The sequence below is a fragment of the Petaurus breviceps genome, unplaced genomic scaffold (genome assembly GCF_028583685.1).
Source record: "Petaurus breviceps papuanus isolate PSGF00001 unplaced genomic scaffold, PetGlider_PUasm1.0 90692, whole genome shotgun sequence".
Classification (NCBI taxonomy): domain Eukaryota; kingdom Metazoa; phylum Chordata; class Mammalia; order Diprotodontia; family Petauridae; genus Petaurus; species Petaurus breviceps.
Genome location: NW_027187313.1, coordinates 4,329,812 through 4,351,629, shown reverse-complemented (window position 1 = coordinate 4,351,629; position 21,818 = coordinate 4,329,812). Strand labels below are relative to the sequence as shown.

Here is a 21,818-nt window from a genome sequence, read left to right as displayed (position 1 = left end):
GGCCCCATCCATTTTCGTGGCTATATTGAAAATGAACAGGTTGTTTCAGACTGGGACAATAGGTCGCCTCCAGCCCCACTTCACACAGTCCATATTCACTAATCCCAGAAATTCCAGAAAAGATGAATTCTGGTTGGTGAGGGGTGGGATGTATGGGGGAAAATCTCTGTACCTGCTGATGTGATCGAGTAACGACAACCACCTTCCCTTATGCCCTGCATCAAGCATAGCTGATAAATGAACATTCTATTTCAGTGACCCCTAAAACACACAAGGTTAATTGTCTCTCATTGGCTGTTCATGGCTTCTTGGCTTAATTCTCATCTAATGCATATTTGTGTTAATGAGATTAAATTGGTTTTCCCCACTATACTCACATCATCTCACCATCCTCTTTTACTTTGTCCCCCCTCCCACCCCATTCTCTATTCTTGCTAGTAGTATTCTTCTGGCTAATTAGCCAAATACTAAAATAAGTCTTTCCACATCCATGGTGCACCAGTCTCTGCTCCTGTCTATTCCAGACTGAGAGATGCGTGCTCTGGTGACAGGTGAAGGAGAGAGAGAAGCAAGCATAGTCAGTGCCCTTGGGAATAAAGTGGGCTGCTTGGCTTTGCTTCCATTACCTCATTTTGTCTGGGCACAATGTGAATAGTGACTCACCAAAAAGAGAGTACCCTGCATCCCTACTGGGTGAGGAAACAGGTCGCTTTAACTGGTCAAGGAAATCTTCTTCCTTCACAAACCATATTTTCTACAACTTTCTGATAAAACCTGCCATGTAGGTCTTCCCGGAATTTCATTTCCCTTACCTGCTCCCCACATGCTCCCTGTAGAAACAGTTGATAGAGCTAAATTTAAGTAAAATGCTACCTTAGTACCCTGCTGTGCAACTTCTCATAAACCTCCAAACCATGTAGTGTCATTCTTGGCTTGTTCTTCTACAGGAACAGTCATGGGATAAGCTAAAAGAGTGGCTATAGGCAGTGGTAGAAAATTGGTACAATGGACAGTGCACTGAAGGTGGACTCAGAAGACTCAGTCTCAAATCCTCATTCTGTCCCTTACTACCTGTATGACCTTGGAAAAATCCCTTAATCTTTCTTTGGACCTCGGTTTCCATCTCTATAACATCAAGTCCTTTCTGAATCTAACTCTGTAGTCTTCACGCAACTACTATGTGCTGACCCCAAAATTCACTGACTTTAAGAATAGGGGAATAATGTAGGGGAATATGCAACGCTAATTTAAAGGGAACAAATGCATTGAGGGACAGTAAATAATGAGAGGATGGAATGGCTAGACAAGGAGGGTCAATGAGTAATCTAAATCGTTGTTTAGAGCCTGATAATTTTCTTTCATATTGTACTTTATGATACAAAGAAATTCTTATACATCATCTCATTTGATGCTCATAGGCATCTTCTGAGGTAATACATATGCTATCTTTTCCATTTTACAGATGAGGACAATGAAACTCAGTTTATGAATTTATCCAGGGTCACTCATGCAGTGAAGCTTTGAGTTCTGTCTCCAGATAAGACAATTAATCTAGCTCTCTCCCTTGGTAACAGAATGTAGCCTTAACATGAGATGGACATTCAAAAATACATCCTCTGGCTCATGGTAGGGACTTGGAGAGAATGTGTGTTTGAAGAAGCAAATACCCCTCCTATGGGCAAAAGAGCTTTCAAAGGCAACATCCTAAAGATGATGGATCAGTCATTAATGTCATCTTTGAAAAATGATGGTCATAGTTTAACCATTTTCATATTAAATAAAAATGTCTTTCCTTTGGCAATCAATGTAAGGTTGAATAGACACTTATTGATGATATTATAGGTGTTACTGTTCTGGTATGAATTGGACTAGATAGCCTAACTCTGAGGTCTTTTCCTTGATTCTTGGATTTTGTGATTATGTCTAGGTAGAAGAAAAACACAGCCCACTCTCCTCTTTCTCTCCCCCAGTGCACAGCCAGACTCTTCTCCCCCCCCCCAAATCTGAGTGCTCTGCCAGAGAGGCTTCCAGATGTCTATGCAAGGTTTGATTTAGAGGGCAGGGCAATTATACTTTGCACAGGTCTTTGCCTTTCACGGGTATTTGTTTTCATCCTCCAGAGAATATATAAACAACAGGGCAATTAACTGGATGGCAATTAACCCTGTGGGAGTCCATGCAGAGCCAAAAAATATGTGTCCTGTCTCCTTAGAAATACAGATAAAAGCTGAACTGATAATGGGGACAAAACAGAAATCCCAACTCTATCAGTTTGCCCTGAGCTCTACTGGGAAAACATACTTTATTTATTTATTTTGCTTTTTGGAGGGGGGAAGGTAGAGTAGTTGGGGTTAAGTGACTTGCCCAAGGACACACAGCTAGTTTTTTGTGTTAAGTGTCTGAGTCCAGATTTGAATTCAGGTGCCGGTGCTCTATTCACTGTGCCACCTTACCTCCCTGGGAAAACATACTTGACCAGAGTTTTCTGGGGTTCCATTTCTCTCTTGCTAACCAATAAAACCTCCATCTCCTGGAGTTAACCTTCACACAGATCTTTTCTTTAAGAGAAGGGCAACAGCAGTGTTTCTGTTCCAAAATTTGGAGAAGAAAGGAAAGGTCATCCCATATCTACACATAGTTGGTGGGAGAGATGTTAGTAGCAGCCTCTACATCTATAGATGAGACAATAGGGCTGAGTTTCTTCTTGCAGTCCAAACCACATATATAGAGATTGATCTTCCCTTAAGAGAAATATATATGTGGAGGCATGCCCAGGAAATGAACCCTAAGATCATAGATCTAAAGATGTGAGAAACCTTCATGGTTATTGAATCTAGCTCCCTTATTTCACAGATGAGGAAACTGAGGCTCAGAGAAATTACTTGCCCAGGAATCTCCCCTACCCCCATTTCTATTTTTCTGTCTCTGTCTCTCTCTCTCTGTCTTTGTCTCTGTGTCTCTCTGTCTCTCTATGTCTCTGTCTCTGTCTCTCTCTGTCTCTCCTCTCTCTTAGAACATACATGACTGAATTGGGATTGAAACATAGATCGCCCTTATGCCAAGTCCAGAGATGACACCATAATGGCCCCTGGATGCAAAAAGTTTCATGGGGTAACATGGCAACACAATAACCATGAACTGCTTGGAGGCAATTCAAATTGAGATGAGACAGTGTAGTGGAAAGATCACTGAACAGAAATCAGAGAAGTTGAGTTCAAATCTTCCCTCTGCTACTTTACTATCCGTATGACACTTCCTTCCCTGACTGTCTCCATCATGAACAAGTTTCCCCATCATACCTCACACAGCACCTTGTTTTACAACTCTCTAAAGCATTTTTCATGTAGACCATAATAATCTCCATTTGTGAGGTAGGCCCTAGGTGGCACAATAGTGCATAGAATTCTAGACTAGAAGTCAGGAAGATCTCAGTTCAAATCTGACCTTAGACACTTAATAACTGCATGACCCTGGGAAAGTCACTTTCTTTTTGCCTCACTTTCCTTAGTTGAAAAAATGGAGATAATTGCACCTACCATTCAGGATCATTTTGAGGATAAAATGAGATATAATTGTAAAGTACTTAGTACAATGCCTTGCATTTAATAAATGCTTGCCCCCAATTCTGCTAAACTATAGTGGAAAGATCATTGGACTGAGAATAAGAGCATCTGAATTTGAATCCTGATTATACCACCTATCAATTGTGTGACCTGGGAAAAACTACTTAATCTCTCTGAGACTCAGTTTTCTCATCTATAAAGGGGATTGGACTATATAATTTCTGAGGTTTCTTCCTGCCCTATTCCTATAAGTTAAGCTTTTCCTCTCCCCTGTCCCCTACCCAGTGCCTTGTATTGCATTCGGTTTAACAACTGTTTGTTGAAGGCATGAATTGAAACAAGTCGAAGGTAGCACTGCATTCCAAGTATCACAGACAGATCTCTGTCTATTCATGTATCTGTCTTTCACCAAAGCACAAAGAGGCTCTCAGGAAAGGGTTGGAGCTTCTAGCTATTTCTCAACCCTACTCCTTTCATCCCTTCCTCAGATCAAGCCTTCAGGCAAAGCTGAGCGATCACCTATGTGGCACATTGTAGAAAGGATGCACATGCTTCAGATTTGGTTAGATGAACTCTAGGGTTTCTTACCTGTATTTGATATGCCTCAATTTCCTGATCTTCCAAATGAAATAGTCAACTGGTCTAACTGACCATTCTTCTTATTCAGGAGTCATGAGACTGGTGGTTACAAAGTGTTATGAGAATACAGAGCCACTCATATTATGAGTTAACTTTCTTTTGGGGGACAGATTCTAAAAGACAATGGCCCTGTTACAAATGCATAGTCATCTCAGCGATTCCTGCCAATCCCAGTCTCACAGAGCATGGTGTTAAAAAAGAAAAATCCATCACTTGGATCCAAGCCAGGCAAAAGGCCAGGATGATGGACCAGGGATATTTGACAGGCAAAACATGAGGGATAGGGCAGGGGCACAGGTGTAGGGCAGATAATCAGAGAATAAACATGTCTTTGAAATGTTTATTTCTGTGTGTGTAAGTGTGTGTGTGTGTGTGTGTGTGTGTGTGTGTGTGTGTGTGTACAGACACACATGCAAGTTTGGCATGATCCAATTCACAAAGAAAGTTTAAAATTTCAACGAAGAAAATGCAGTCTGAATAGAAAGAAAAATGCCCCAACCTTGAGCACTGCTAGACAGTAAAATTGTCTCATGAAGGACCTCATTGGGATCATCGTTGCTTGAGACATTGAAAATGAAACTAGGAAGAGTCAAGAAGGGTGGAATAAGGAATAAAACCAGCCCTTGGCCACAGGGCATAAAAGAGATCCTAAATCATCTTTTCCTTGGTGCACTCCTATGAGGCCACTCTCTTTCCTACTTTCCTGTCCCTATGTTAGAACTGATCTCTCTTCCACAACCCTCCATCACTCTGTCTCTGTTTCTCTTTCTCCATTTCTCCCTTTCTTTCTTTACCTCCCTCTTCTTCATCTCTCTGTCTTTCTCCCTTTCTCTTCATCTTTTTCCCTTTCTTTCTTTCCTCCCTCTCTCCCTCTTTCCTTTCCTTCTTTCCTTCTCTTTCTTTCCCCATCACTTTATTTCTCTCTCTCCCTTCTTCCTTCTCCATTTTATGCCCTCTTTCTCTCCTTTCTCCCTCAACCTCTCTTCTTTTTCCCTTCCTCCCTCTCTCTCCTTTCTTCATTTCATCCTTCCTTTCTTTTCTCTGTCTCTGTCTCCCTCTCCCATTCTTGGATTTCCTTCCCTTTCCCTCCCATCTCAAAGGGCCCATGCTCCCGACAGCCACAGTATTCTCAGCAGAAGTTAAGAAAGGTCTTGTGGCAGGAAACACTCCACTTCTTCAGATCCTGGTACACATATATTTTCTTTCTTTTTTTTTTTTTGGTTTTTGGAGGGCAATTGGGGTTAAGTGACTTGCCCAAGGTCACACGGCTAGTTTTTTGTGTTAAGTGTCTGAGGGCGGATTTGAACTCGGGTCCTCCTGACTCCAGGGCCAGTGCTCTATTCACTGCACCACCTAGATGCCCCTACACATACATTTTCGACAGAAAGCTGTTCCCTGTGTGGGACAAAGACTCAGAAGGAGTACAGCTAGCAGCTACAGTGGAGGACTGCTTTGCTAACAAGCTATGTGAGAGTGAGAAGCGGGTGGGAGAGGGAGAAGAAGCTACCATGTCATAGCTCCAGAGCTGGAAGGAATCATCAAGGCCATCATGCCCAACCCTCTCATTTTACAGCTGAGGACACGAAAGACCAGTCAGCTGAAGGTCACAAGGCTAACAAGTGGCAGAGCCAAGGTATCTTCTCCAGGATACATACTATATAATTCATAATTGCTCCTCTCATTTATTTTCCCATCATCCTTTGTATATGTATAACCAGCACCCAGTACAGTGTTTGGTGCTTAATAAATACTTGCTGATTGATGCCTATCCCTCACCCTACTCCCATCCCTTGTTCCTTTACCTTCCCCATTCCTTCTCCAGCCCACTCTACTTGCAGACATTGAGGATTATGCCATTGTTCCCTTTAAAAAATAGACAGGCCTACCAATGAGAATTCATTGAGGCAGCTCCACCCCATTTTTCCTTCCCAGGTCAATACAACCACCCTCTTCTAGGTGACAGAAAAATTCTAATGTTCTCTGTTGCTCAACCAACTCCTGAGGTTGGTAGTTTCAGATTTTGGGGGAGTTGCCAAAGGTACCCCAAAAGTACCCCATATAATTAGACAGGTGAGTGGTCATTTATAGAAAATTAGGAGTTAAAATTTCAAGGATTTTACAAGCATGGGTCCTGACAGAGACCATTATCCTCTGCCTGTGCTGGCCAAGTTCATCCCTTGTGTCCCTCTTGAGAAGCAAGTGGACTATGTATGCTATGGTTCTTTCCCCAGCTAGTCTAGCCCCTTCTGAGCTCCCCCTTCCTTGAACTTCCTGTATGCTTATAGCCTATGCCACAGAGTCAAACACTAGATGAATGAATGAAAAAAAGTTTATTGAGCATTTACTATGTGCAAAGAAAGGTACTAAGTCTAGATCCAAATGGAAAAAGAGGGCAGGATCCTGCATTCAAGGGGTGGAAAACTCATTCTAGTTAGAGTCATAGAGTTAGGGTCACAATTCTATCTCTGTCACTGACCAGCTATGTGACCTTGGAAAAGCTGCTTAGTCTTGCTTGGCCTCAGTCTCTTTATTTGTCAAATAAAGTTTGGATAACTGCTAAGGTCCCTTTCAACTCTATGACCCCAAATTCTTGTACTGGGTCACATGTGTAGGTCCTTTTTCCACAACTGGGTTGGAATATCTTGGAGGACAGAGACAATATATTAAAATTATTATTCTTTTTCTCCCAAGGAACCTAGCAATAGAACATCATATGATATCCTCAATAAATATTTCCTAATCAATTGATTGATGATTGAGAAGGTGATGGATGAATTTGTTTCATTTCTTAACTATTGAGATTGTTCCAACCAACAAACAACCATTTATTAATCAACTATATGTTAACTACATACATATATAAGTATATATACATGCATGTGTGTATATATACATATGTGTTTATATGTGTATGCACACACATACATGCATATGTGTTAGTCACTGTATTAAGTGATGGTTTCCAAATGAAAAAGTGAGTCAGTTCCTGACATCGAGGAGCATATATTCTACTACAAATGGAAATCCTATATGAACTGATAGTCAAAACCAAAAAGAATTGCTCGTGTCTCACCTCTCCTTCATTTTTTTTTTGTTCACAGTGTATTACTAATTGAATATTCACTTTGTTTCTCATCCTGGGATCTCCCTCCTTCCTTTTCTCATCCCCCAGTCTTCCAAAAGCATTTCTAGGTTTTCTTGGCTATCCTTCGATGTGCACCTAGATGTCTTTTTAATAAAAAAAAAAAGACTGAGGGGAACTAACATACCACACAACCAGTGGAATCCAATTTGCGATCTGAGATGCATCGGAAATTCTTGCTACAGCCTCCATTGTCCTTGGTGCAGTCCCTGACGGGCCCAAATGAATCCAAGAGAACTTCCAAGCTGTCGAAGGAGGATGAGGTCATCAGCTCTTCTCTGTGGGTAGAGGTAGGCAGAAAGTCATAGAAAAAAAAAAGAAAATATGTCATTTACACTTATTGATTACACAGACTTGCATATGGTCTATCTCACTTGATCCTGTGAATTGATGGATGTATTGATGCGTGATTTCCATTTTGTAGATAAAGAAAATAAAGTTCTTAGCTATTTAAATGCCATACCCATAGCTGGTCAAAATTCAGTGTGACCTGTTCCTACTGTTAGTAGCTGGGTTGTGTCATTTTAGCTCCCTACAAATGAAATAAACAAAATAAATGAATGAGTAAATAAATAAAATATAGATAGATGAATAGATATATAAATTTGCAAAATCAACCCAACTTGACTCTCACATCAATGAATATATTAGTGGTATTAAAAAGATGATAAGAATATATCCTTTTGCATCTTGCTCATACATAACATGAGCTTCTGTTAAATTTTAAGTGATTCTTAACTTCAATTCCTAAGGTTTGTAATGTGTATACACACACATATATATTCACACGTATATATGTATATAAACATGCATATAGAATTATATACATATATAAATATAGAAAGGTTAAGTGCCTTGTTATGGGTCTTGCACAGCTAACACATGGCTAAGTCTGGCTTCCCATCCAGGATTTTTGACTCCAATGCCATTGTTCTTGACCAAATATAGCAAGTATAACATGGAGCCTGAAGCTAGCATTCTATTGGCCTCACTATAGATTGTGTGTGTGTGTGTCAGAAAGAGAGCATATACTCCCCACAATCTCCACCCTGCTCCTTAACCACAAACACACACACATACACACACATGCAAACAGTCACAGAATATCTTTATATACCAACTCATCATGGAGACTTTCTAGTGGGCATTATTGCTTCTGAGGAAACTGTCACTGAGCACATTGAAAGGGAAGCCTATAGGACAGATCCCCATCCTTTCTTACCCCTGCCATTTTCTCTCTCCACATAGGGACCTTATGGCACCTCTTCATGGCTCATATCACATCTCCCTGAACTCGAACCCACCTGACCTCCACTGCATCCTCCATCACGGTCATGTCTGTCTTGCACTTAGCTGAAGGGTTGATGGCCAGTTCTGCAGGTGGAATCACAAAACTCTTGCTTAGAGGCAGCCACATTCCCTCTCCTAGAGTATAGGTAAACCTGCAGGGATGCAGAGCAGAATGTAATGGTTAGTGGCCATTATAACTTCTCTAACACTAGAGATGCTGGCAAGGTATAGGATAGCTTTAGTCTTTTCATCAGTCCTCTTAGGTAAAGTCGCACCTTTTCAGATATTGCTATTTGACAGATAGAATACCTGAAGAAAAGAGAAAGGAAGTTACCAAACTTAGCTTATCCAACCCCTTGATGGCAGAACTGATTCTAATTCTCATGCCTCAAAAACAATTGTGAAAGGCCTTGTAACATGGTGGAAAGAACAGGTTCTGGGTCAAGAGACCAAGGATTGAGTTCCAGCTCAGGAATTATCTGTGAATTGGGGCAAATCATTTAACCTCTGGAGGCATCAGTTTACCTATCTGTAAAATGGAGAGGACTAAACACTCTCTCCTTTTCCTCATAGTTCTAAACATTTATGAATTTTATAGATCACAAAGAGATTACCCTTCAAATTTAAGATTATGCCTTCATGCCAGGGGATGAATCCTCCTCCCTAAAACAAATATGAGGACAGATTTACACGCATGTTGAGAACAGCTTTAAAACATGCTATTCTTGGGGCGTCCAGGTAGCACAGCAAGTAAGAGCACCAGCTCCAGTGTTAGGATGACCTGGAGATCGAATTCCGGGCTCAGACACTTAGCACCCACCCAGAAACACCTGGCCGTGTAACCCTGAGCAAGTTACTTAACCCCAATTGCTTAACAAAGAAAAAAAAAACATGCTATTCTTACTCCCCAATTCATGAGTCAATGTCAATAGTAATGTCCCACATGAATCTCTCTTTGTGTCAGTATGTTCGTTCACATGTATGTTATATACACATCCCTACATATATGTGCATATATGTACATTCTATTTTCTCAATGGATCCATGATCTCCCATCCATTCCTGCCCCTTCTTGGCAAATCTCTTCCAGTGGCCTTCCTCTTCTCTTGACATAGCAAGATATCAATGGAGCAAGTAAGCTATACATTGGTTATCTCTTACCCTCCCTCTGTGACTCACTTTCTTTTTCAGTTATAACTTTTTTTCCTTTTGGAGGAGGGAAGTCAGGGAAATTGGGGTTAAGTATTTACCCAAGGTCACATGGCTAGTAAGTGTTTAGGGTCTGAAGCTGGATTTGAACTCAGATCCTCCTGACTCCAGGGCTAGTGCTCTATTTACTTTGCCACTCCCCAGTTATAACTTTATATTATAAAGGCAATCTTTATACTACTCCTTCATCTCTCTTTTTTCATAGCAGAGAAAAACAAAATCAGAGATCTCAGGATGTAAGGAGATTCAAAGCCCACCCAGTCTAACCTCTTCATTTTACAGATGAGGAAAGTAAGGCCCATGAAGATGAAATGATTTATCAAGGTAGTAATCAGTAAAGCCAGGATTTGAACCAAGATCTTTTGATTATAGTACCAGGTCTCTTTCCACCATATCATAGTGCCTCTGTCATGGCCTTCTCTGAGTCTCTCTACTACCTCTTGGGTGATCCTTACCATGAGTACTACAGAAAACACAGTGTTTTATGACTTTATAAACATATGATTTTATTTATAAACATAAATATATGTTTATTATATATGACCTGTGTGTCATATATAATGATGTATTAACACTAGCTTCAATACTCCAAGGAACAAATATATATATATGATATAATAATAACAACAACAATAATAATAATAATAATAAATCTTCACCAATGGCAAATGCTACTTTTTGCCTTTCTTTGTAACCCCAATGCTTAGGCCTATGCCTGGCCCAAAGTAAGAGTTTAATAAATGATTGTTGACTGAACTACAATGCAGACCATCACCCTTCCTGCCTGAGTTGATAACTTCAAGAGTTGTTATGCTAGTGGTCAAAGTTGTATATGATGAGCCTCTTTAAACTTAGTTAAACTGGCCTTAAGGTTGCAGATATACCACATGCCTTAAGTACTGTACACTCAATTTTTCTATCTTGGTTGGATTTGTCAGTTTGTCCATCAGCTTAGCTTCCAAGAGCACAAGGTTCTTCATGCCAGGAAGAGGCATTGGAGTTGGATGTCAGTAAAAAAATGTATCTGTGTTTATGTAGAAGCTAATATATTTAGGGCTACAATGTATAATTAAGCTCCTCAAGCAAAGGTTGGATGATCCCTTGTTGGATAGATCACATGGGTGATTCCTTTTGCATATAAGTTCAATTAGATGACCATGGAAGTCCCTTCCAACTTTTAAATTACAAGATTCTATGGTTTCACTATAGGGACAGCTAGGAAGCATAGTGGATAGAATGCTGGCTCTGGGGTAAGGAGGACCTAAGCTCAAATCTGGCCTTAGACACTAGCTGTATGACCCTGGACAAGTCACTTGTTTTGCTTTCATCATCTGTAAAATGTTCTGGAGAAGGAAATGGCAAACCACTCTAATATCTTTGCCAAGAAAACTTGAAATGATGTCACAGAGAGTCAAACATGACTGAAATGACCCAATGACAATTGGTTTCAATGTATAAGTACTAGTAGAGAAATAGAGAGACTGATAAACACAAGCCCCAGTGCTGTCCTGAGCACATAACAGCAAGAAACTAACCCTTTCGTTTTGAAATGTGCAACTCTTAAGGTCCCTGAAACTATAAGCACTGGCCTGTCTTGTTAATATTACAAAAGGGTCCTCTAGCTTGTTCCATGAGATAAACAATTCTGTCCTGATTTGTGGTATTGCATATATAGATGATAAAGCAGAAGTAAAGTAATGGCATATACTCTTGAGAATGTACACCACCTATTGAATCAGGACTGTAATTCCTAATTTTTAGCAATACACAGTCTTAGTTTGCTCATCTGAGAATTCTCCTTACTATTGCATGAAATAGTATAATAAGCATGTAACCTTAATAGATATGAATCTAAGCCTATTTCAGAAGTTGCTTTCCTCTCTCTCTCTCTTTCTCCTTCCACCACCTCCTCTTCCTCCTCTCCATTCCCCATTTCTTTTTTCATCAATTTATATATTTATACATATATATCTAATATCTATATTATAATATATATATATACATATATATATATATATATATATATATATCTAAGAAATAGCTCCACTAGGTTGCAGATATATGCCCCCCCCCAAACTTTGGTTGTAACAGGGAGGTAATGTGTGTTGGTGGAAGGAATACCTACACTGATAAAATTTTGAATATTTTGAAACATAATATGAATGAGTGAGTGAGTGTGTGTGTGTGTGTGTGTGTGTACACCCGCGTGTGTGCATGTGCATATCTGTGCACTTTAAGTTTAAAGGGTCCAGCCAGGGGTGTGCTGAAGCCATTTTGAACCATCTTTCACGAACCAAGTATTAAATTTTCAGTGTGAGCATATATACTTTGGAAATCAGCAAACACTACAAATCAAGTTTGAATTTACGGTTTTGTTTATTGTCTAGACTTAAGAAAGTGATGGAGAAAATGTTGAGGCTTCAGAGTAAACTTAAAAGTATGTCATGCATTTATTTTTTCCTCAGAAAATCAGTTGTTAAACCTTTACCAAGGAACCCCTGGGTCCAACCCAGTAGGGCTCCTTATTCATTTGTGAAATAGGAAGTGAAAAGACTAAAAAACTAGGAAGATTCTTTTAAGGAAAGAGAATAGTACAGGGGAATAATGTGGTACTTAGAGCCTTGCTTCTGGGGTTAAAAGACCTAGGTTCAGATCCTGCTTTGATGCTGACCACCTGCATAACCTTACCTAAGTCCCTTCATCAACTAGGGTCTCAATTTTCTCATCTGTAAAATGAGGAGGGGTGACCCAGTTTTGTTCTCAACCATTAACCTTTGCTAATAATTTTCTCTGTAGGGTTCTTTCTGTAATTTTTTTTTCTCTGTATCTCTACAATGAGGGTAAAAGCAAATAAAAGAACCAATCAACATTTCAAGAAAGATCTTAAGCAAACTGTGAGAGATTATTTGTTTATTTATCCACTCATTTTAGTTCAAGGTAGTTCAAATGCTTCGTGCTCACAGTCAAAAATAGTCTGAGGGATAAAAGCCCAGTGTGGGTGGGATATCACAGGGCTGCTTGGCAGCCTGGCCTCTCTTTGCAACTTAGTGTGAAGAGATGAACAATGGAAGGACACGTACAATTAAAGAGAACCAAGATCTGGCATGTTTTCCATGCTAGTCACAAAGTATCATTAGTGAATCCCTTTCAGTTTCTTCCTGAGCACCCTCTCCTCTCCCATCCCACTTACTTCACTGCTCAGGGAACTGAGGCAGGCAGACAGATAATAGGTCTGCAATCAAAAGGAAGCTTTATTAATAATACCAGTCAAATAATGGTGACACAAGGACCTGGCACACATAGAAGTAAGTGCCTTGCATTTGGTAGTAGGGGTACCACTATACTCTCTCTTGCCTGCTGGCTGAGATGGAGCCTTCTTCCCTAGGCAAGGCATCTGTCAGGGGAGAATGTCATATCCATTTGAATCTGCAGGGGGGCATTCTAGGGAAGAAGACCAACCATTAGGGAAGTTGGACCCTAGCCAGGACCCTGGGAATGCTCCCCCTGACCATTAGGCCTCCTACCACTAAAACCTACTGTCTGATCACTCCTTCAAGATGCAATTTCGAGAAAAAGTCACTCCCTGCTCTGAAGGAGGTACCCTCACTCCCTTCCTGGGAGAGGGGACACTGCTGTGTGTGGCCAGCCAGGCAGAAGGATTTTCACCAGCTGCACCTCATCAAAGTGGAAAGGATGAACTTCTACCTCCCTCTCTTCAATAATGCAGCTGGCTAAATGAAAGGATTATCACCACTCCCAAACACCAACCCTCTTTTCTTTTGACCAAGATTAGGCAGATCACTCTAATTAGGTGAACTCTCAATCCTCCCAAGACCTGAGACTAAGGATGCAGGTGGGTTTGTGAGTTGAATGAGACAGTCAGGAAGTTGAAGAGAAAAAAACAAAGAGTAGATTGTGTCAGACTGTTAACTGCCTAGACAAGAAAGGAAAAATTGGATAATGGATCAAATGAGATAATATATGTAAAATGCTTGGCAAACCTTAAAGCTCTGTTAAATTCTAACTGTTATTGTTATTCATAGTAATAACAAGCAGACTCAGCCAGCAACACTTGGGTTTAAACCCGAATTCTGGCACACACATACTATGTGACCCTTGGCAAGTAATTTAACCTCATAGTGCTAGACAACTCATTAATAATAATCATAAAGATGAAGATGATGATGGTGATGATAGGAATTTTACATAGTGCTTTAAGGTTTGCCAAGAACTTTGCACATGAGATCTCATTTAATCTTCACAGTAACCCTGGAAGGTAGATACTGTTATTATCCTCATTTAATAGATGAAGAAACAAAGGATGAGAGGTTGTTCTCCAGGGTCATTGGCTTCTGTCTGGGGGAGTATTTAAACTCAGGTCTTCCTCAAGTCCAGAGGTCTGTGTACTGTTAGAAGATTATATGCGGCAGAGAAGATGCCAATATGAATCAGTGAGGGGAATTTCCTTATTTAAGAATTCTTTATAACAACGAAGTCACAAGTCCAGTCTGTAATCCCAACTACCCGAGTACAACAGTGGTAGTTGATGGACAAGGATAGCTGTTAAAGTTGAAGCTTGTGAATGATGCATGAGATTATATGTTCATGAGGAACCATGACCTGGCCTGAGGCATGAAAGAATGCAGGGTCCAGGAAGACAATCTGAAATTGTCTTATCTAGATGACCTCTAGCCAAAAATTCTTTCCTCCTCTGTCATTCTATGGTTTGGAAAGTAGGGATGCCTCCCAATTATTGGTTGGCTGAGGTTCAAGAAGGTAGACTTTTGTCAGAAGAGCTGACCACTTTGCAGTCTATGGAACAGATTTCTATCCCTATATCCCCTGTTTTTTTTTTCCTTTTCCTGAGTCTTCTCTACCTGGACTTCCAGACAAGAGTGGAATGTTTTTTTCCCTTTGGCCCTCAAGATAAGAAAATGGCAGGAGAAAACACCAAGTATCCTGGCTAGGCTTGCCTAGGTGGAAACAGTGGGAAGTCCATGGACAGTGGATTCCTGGCTATCTTGTTTCTTTCTGTTTCCATTCCTGAGCACAGGTCAAAGACGAGAATGATATATTCATGCAAATTTGAAAGTTTCCAAGAAATCAAGATTTGCAGAGTTCCAGCTACAGGTATCAGCCTCCTAATGCAGGAAGGTTCCTCAATGGCTGCTCCTTGGGGAAGATGATCATCCTGAAGCTCCACGTCTAACGCTATGCCATGGGAGTTAGGCTTGTATTGTTGTTGTGTTTGTCCTTCATTTTCAAAGAGGACCATGGCATCAGGGAAATGATATGACTTGCTGTTGACTTTGATTTGAGTGAGAGGACAAGGGAGTGAAGCAGAGCATCTCTGGACCATGTCAACCCTGCTATTACACTAAACTGGATAGTCCCAGTATAGAATGAATGGGAGGTGTCTGTTCAGTAGTCAGAGTCTCTTGGGCTATTGGAATGTTTTGCATTTCTTTGTTTGTTCATGTGCTTTTGAGAATCCTTTATGTCCTATTAATTTTCTCTAATGGAGTAAACAAACTTTGAGCCATACTTACTATTTATGGGCCTTGCTATCCACCTCTGGGAAAACCTAGATATAAGCCATATCTAAGCTCTATACAGGAGAATTCTTGGAAGTTTCTGGGGTGGAGAATATAAGTCAAAGATAAGTAATTGACCCTCTTTGGAGTTAAGCTCCAAGCATCACATCCAGGCTCATTTGAATACAGTATTTCCTAAGTTAAAAGTCATATCCCTTCAATTAGATTATAAACTGCCTGAAGTCAGGAACTAGGCATTATTGCATTTTGATGTTCCAGGTATCTAGAAGATTGTGTCTTTTGTCATAATAGATCTTCCACCATAATTCAGCCAGAATTTAGAAAGCCTCTCTTATGCATCCTCATGTACTATGTCAGGAATCAGGGAGTAGATAAAACAAATAAAAAAATTAATAAAAGTTTGCTGAAGTTGATTGAGTATACATAGGTAGTTTCTGTCTACTCTTTCCAACTTAAATCCCTCTTCATTGTATTTATAAGATTTTAAAATGCATATATATATAATATGTATATATATATAATATGTATCCACAGAGTCTGTCAATCTATCTACTCTTTTTAAAATTTATTTATTTTTAGTTTTCAACATTTGTTTCCATAAGATTTTGAGTTACAAATTTTCTCCCCATTTTTCCCCTACCTTTACCCCAAGAGAGCAAGCCTACTGAATACCCCTTCCCCCAATCTGTTCTCTCTTATATCCTCCCCCATCCACCCTCTAACTTTCTAGTAGGGCAAGATGGATTTCTATACCCTGGTTCCTGTATATCTTATTTCCCAATTGCATGTAAAAATAATTTTTTAGCATTTGTTTTTAAAACTTTGATTTCCAGATTCTTTCCCTGCTTTCCTTTTCACCTACCCCCACTAGGAAGACAAGAAATTCAATATAGTTTGTATATGTGTAGTGACACAAAACGTTTCCATAGTAGCTCTACTATGAAAGACTAACTATATGTCCCTTCATCCTATGCTGCCCCCCACTTATACTATTTTCTCCTTTGACCCTATCCCTTTTCAAAAATGGTTGCTTCTAACTACCCTCCCCCCATTATGCCCTCCCTTCTATCATCTTATTCCCTTCCACCCTACTTTCCTGTAGAGTAAGATACCCAATTGAGTGTGTATGTTATTCCCTCCTTAAGCCAAATTAAATGAGAGTGTCACCCATTCCCTTTCACCTTCCTGCTCTTTCCCTCCATTGTAACAGTTTTGTCTTGCCGCTTTTATATGAGATAATTTGCCCTAATCTATCTCCTCCTTTCCCCTTCTCCCAATAAATTCCTCTCTCACCTCTTAATTTTATTTTTTAGATATCATCCCTCCCTATTCAATTGATCCTGTGCCCTCTGTCTATGTATACATGTACACACACAAACTCAAATATGTATTTTACACACTCACACCCTCCTATGCATACATATACATATATATATATATACATACATATATATTCCCTTCAACTATCCTCATATTGAGAAAAGTCTCATGAGTTACAATGATAGTTTTTTCATGTAAGAATGTAAATAGTTCAACTTTAATAAGTACCTTATGATTTCTTTTTCCTGGTTACCTTCTCATGCTTCTCTTGCTTCTTGTATTTGAAAGTCAAATCTTCTGTTCAGCTCTGGTTTTTTCATCAACAATGCTTGAAAGTCCTCTATTACATTGAATGACAATATTTCCCTGTGAAGCATTATACTCAATTTTGCTGGGTAGGTGATTCTTGGTTTTAATCCTAGCTCCTTTGACCTCTGGAATATCATATTCCAAGCCCTTCAGTCCCTTAATGTAGAAGCTGCTAGATCTTATGTTATCCTCACTGTGTTTCCCCAATACTCAAATTGTTTCTTCCTGACTGTTTGCAATATTTTCTCCTTGACCTGGAAGTTTTCTTTTTGGGATCTTTTTCAAGAGGTGATCAGTGATTTCTTTCAATTTCTATTCAATTCTATTTCTATATTTCAAATTTCAATTTCTATTTCTGGTTCTAGAAAGTCAGGGCAATTTTCCTTGAGAATTTCTTGAAGGACAATTTCTAGGCTCTTTTTTTCATCATGGCTTTCAAGTAGTCCAATAATTTTTAAATTATCTCTCCTGGATCTATTTTCTAGGTCAGAAGTTTTTCCAATGAGATATTTCACATTGCCTTCTATTTTTTTTTTCATTTGTTTGGATCTATTTTATAATATTTCGATTTCTTATAAAGTCATTAGCTTCCATTTGATCCAATCTAATTTTGAAGGAATTATTCTCTTCAGTGAGTTTATTAAATTCCTTTTCCATCTGGCAAATTTGGCTTTTTAAGGCATTCTTCTCCTCGTTGGCTTTTTGGGCCTCTTTTGCCATTTGAGTTAGTCTGTTTTTTTAAGGGGTTATTTTCTTCAGTCTGGTTGTTGACTCGTTTTTCATGATTTTCTTGTGTCATTCTCATTTCTCTTCCCAATTTTTCTTCTACTTCTCTTACTTGATTTTCAAAATCCCTCTTGAGCTCCTCCATGACCTGCGATCAGTTCATATTTTTCATGGAAGCTTTTGATTCAGGAGTTTTGACTTTGTTGTCTTTTTCTGATTCCGTATTTTGAGCCTTTTTTTCCCCCAAAAAAGATCCTATGGTCTGATTGAGCTTCCTCTGTTTGATCATCTTGCCAGCCAATTACTTGACTTTTGAGCTCTTTGCCAAGGTAGAACTCTGCTTCCAGAGTGGAGAGAGCTGTGTCCCAAATTGCTGGGGTTTTCACAATTGTTGACAGAGTTATTGTTAGAGCTATGAGGTGGGCAACCTCTCTACAGCCACCACAAGCTCTGGCTCACTAGAATTCCTCACCCCAGGACCACCACCCAAGAATGCAACCCAGATCCAAGTAGGTCAAAGCAAGAGTGATTACCCTCTGAATGGTCACTTGGTCCCCCTACAATCTGCAGGCCAGGAGTTCCGGAGGCAGCCATGGGGCATAAATATTGTTTGATTGGTCTAGGGAAATTGCTCTACCAATGCAGGTCGTTACCTTCCATTCATCTTATAGTCTTAGAGATTTGCATAGAGCACTGAGGGAGTAAGTGATTTGTCCAGGGTGACAGAGCAGGTATGAAAGAGAGGTGGGACTTGAACCCACTTCTCTTCCTGCCTTCAAGATCATCTATTTCTTACTCCATGTTGTCTCTATTGCTTGGTACAGAATAATTACCTTACTTCCTACATTCCTTTCTTTCTCCTTTCCTTTCTTTTTTCCTTCCTTCTTTCCTCCCTCCCTTCCTTTTTTATTCCTCCCTCCCTTCTCCCTCCCTCCCTTCTCCCTCCTTCCCTCCCTCCCTCCCTTCCTTCCTTCCTTCCTTCCTTCCTTCCTTCCTTCCTTCCTTCCTTCCTTCCTTCCTTCCTTCCTTCCTTCTCATCTAGAAAACAAAGGAAATCTTTGGACACTTTTATCTCTTTACCCTGGAGATTAGCCTACTAACACTTCGTGTCTATATTGCAGTTACTCAGCCAAGGTGAAAGACAGACACTATAGATCCTATAAAGGTCACTACAAGATTATTTTTGCCTGGTATGCCTATTAGCATAAAGAACTTGAGTTTTGTCACTTTTAATTTTCATTTTTGTTAGCTGCTGTGCTGGGCAGTTCTCCTGGCAAACTGCCTACTTACTAGCCACACATGTTCAGATCACTGAGTGCTACACTGCTGGGGGTTCCACAGAAAGGCTTTTGTTACTTATCTCAGTCTTCCTGTCTTTTCTCCTGAGATAAGGCTAGCTTGTTCAACTGTCTTTGCTTGGCAATTAAAAGTTCCTGACAAAAGCCCAATGCAAACAACAGTTGCTGTAGAGGAGAAGTTATCTGGCTGAATGCGATTACCAAGCACTTCACGCCTTCCTCCTCTTCTTTCCTCCCCATGATTAGTTTTTGGAAGTCTTTTCCTACATCCTTGCTTCTCCTCTAGTCCTTGTTTCCCATTCCCACTGAGGGTAGGAAACAGTGACTTAAACAGCAGCTGGAGGGATTTGGAATAGAATTTACAGGGAAATTATTTTTAATAGGAAGATTCTTTGAAGTTTATGCAGCAAGATAGTAGTTTATTGCCAAGGGAGGTGGAGGCAATTGAAGGAACTGGGGATATTTAGCCTTCAGAAGGGAGACTGGGAAGGGGATGAGAGAGGAATGAAAGCTGTCTTCAAGTATTTAAGGGACTGTCATGTGGAAGGGAGATTAGCTTTTGTCTTTTTTGGTCCCAGAAGGCAGATCTAGGTAGATGGAACCAAACAGGCAAAACCAGACTTAATAATAAGGAAAGTCTTCTTTTCGAGTTAAGAACAAATAGAATGGGTTGGAAGTAATGACCCCTGCTCTGTACTGTAGGCACTGGAGAGCTTGAAGTGAAACCTTGATGATCCCTTGTCTGGGATTGAAGAGGGGAAACTTGTCCAGGATGGAAGAATTAGCGGTCTTGTCATTCTTTCCACCTCTGAGATGTGATGTTTCTGAATCATTTTATGGCAATGAACACTGCCTAAGAAAGCTCAAGTAAAGTCCTATGTGAAGACCAGGGGATGATTGCAGCTAGGCGGTACAGCTAATAGAGCATGAGACTTGGAATCAGGAAAATCTGAGCTTGAATTCTGCCTCAAACATTTGCTAGCTAAGTGACTGACTAAGTCACTTAACTCCTCTCAGCCTCAGTTTCCTCTTTTGTAAAAAAGGGGAAAATAATCACACTTACCTCACAGAGTCTGTGTGAGTATCAAATGGGTAATAGATATAAAGCACTTTGCTATTAGTATTGTTCAAATGTCCTCATGAGCTGGTCCTATAGCTATGACGGTGAAATTCTGGGATCTCCTTTTTGGTAGCACAACCCTTACAATGGCCCCAAATACCAAGTATAGAGAAAACAATTGTGGAAAATCTGTGCTCTCTGAAAACTCATCTGTTCCTTTTCTTACAAATTTGGCAAAACAATATTCAGAAATATCTTAAGAAAGAAATTGTGGGAGACCCTGAAATGCCTTCCCAAGCTAAACCTTCTGTTCTATCTACCATCAGTCATTATCGTTGCCCTGCACATCACTGTCCAATACTTATTCCAAAGCACTGAGCTCTTTGCTCAAAGATAAGCACTTGCCAGAGAAATCTGCACACACACACACACACACACACACACACACACACACACACACACACCCTCCAACCAAGACCTTACATGAAAAGAATTTATGGACATCAATAATTCCTAGCCTGGCCACCCCTCCCTCTCCACCCCCAACTCCTCATTTTTTTCACTTCACTGTGTTTAATCCATTGCCAGATCCTTTCTATCCTGCCTTTGCAACACCTCTCGTATATGCTCCCTTCTCTCCTCAGACACTGCTGCCACATAGTACAGACCTTTATTATCCCATGCCTAGACTGTGGAAATTGTCCCGTAGTTGGCTTTCATGCTTCTTGTCTCCCTCTAGTCTATCTTCCACTCAGTTGTCAAGTTGATCTTCCTAAAGCACAAGTGTGACCATGTCACCCCTCCTCCCCCTCATTCGACCAACTCTATTGGTTGCCTCTTATCTCCCGGGTCAGATATAAAACCCCGTTTGGCTTTTAGAGCTCTTCATGACCTAGTATCTTCCTAGCTCTCCAGACTTTTTACTCTTCATTTTCTTGAAGTTCCAAGAACCCCGGCTCCCCTTTCTGCTTTTATACAAGACATTCCATCTCCACACTCTGGATTTTCATTGGCTGTCCCCGATTCCAGCAATATTCTCCTTTCTCATGTCTGTCTCTTGGCTTCTCTGGCTTTTTTCAAGTCTTAGGGAAAACCCCACAAGAAGCCTTTCCTCATCCACCTTAATGCTAGTGCCTTTCCTCTGAGATTATCTCCAATTTATTCTCTCTCTCTCTCTCCCCCCCCCCCCCCCCCCCCTTCCCCCTCTCTCTCTCTCCCCACCCTCCCTCCCTCTCTGCCTCTCCTGTCTCTCTCCATCTCTTCCTCCCTTCCCCTTCTGTGTCTCCTCCCCCTTCGTTTCCTTTCCCTCCCCCCTCTCCTCCTCTCTCCTCATCTCTCTTTCTCTGTCTCTGCCACTATCTCTATCTCTCTTTCTCCTTCCCTCTCTCTTTGGCCCTCCCTTCCTCCCTCTCCCACCCTCTACACACACACACACTCACACACACTCACACTCACACACACACTCACACTCACACACACACACTCACACTCACACACACACTCACACACACTCACACTCACACACACTCACGCACACACACTCACACACCCACACACACACTCACACACTCACACTCACACTCACACACACACACTCACACACTCACATACCCACACACACACTCACACACACTCACACTCACACACACTCACACTCACACACACTCACACTCACACACCCACACACACACTCACACACCCCCACAC

General features: G+C 40.6%; 1 protein-coding gene across 1 annotated transcript in view; it reads right to left on the bottom strand.

Annotated features, from left to right (window-relative positions):
- The window catches only part of ASTN1 (astrotactin 1), a 472,084-nt gene that overhangs the window by 114,169 nt on the left and 336,097 nt on the right, over positions 1 to 21,818 (bottom strand). Inside the window, exons 10-11 of the mRNA XM_069065504.1 lie at positions 8,649 to 8,786; positions 7,472 to 7,622 (exon numbers count right to left, since the gene is read on the bottom strand). Of these exons, the coding sequence (XP_068921605.1) occupies positions 7,472 to 7,622; positions 8,649 to 8,786 (289 nt within the window). The remainder of the gene's footprint in view (positions 1 to 7,471; positions 7,623 to 8,648; positions 8,787 to 21,818) is intronic.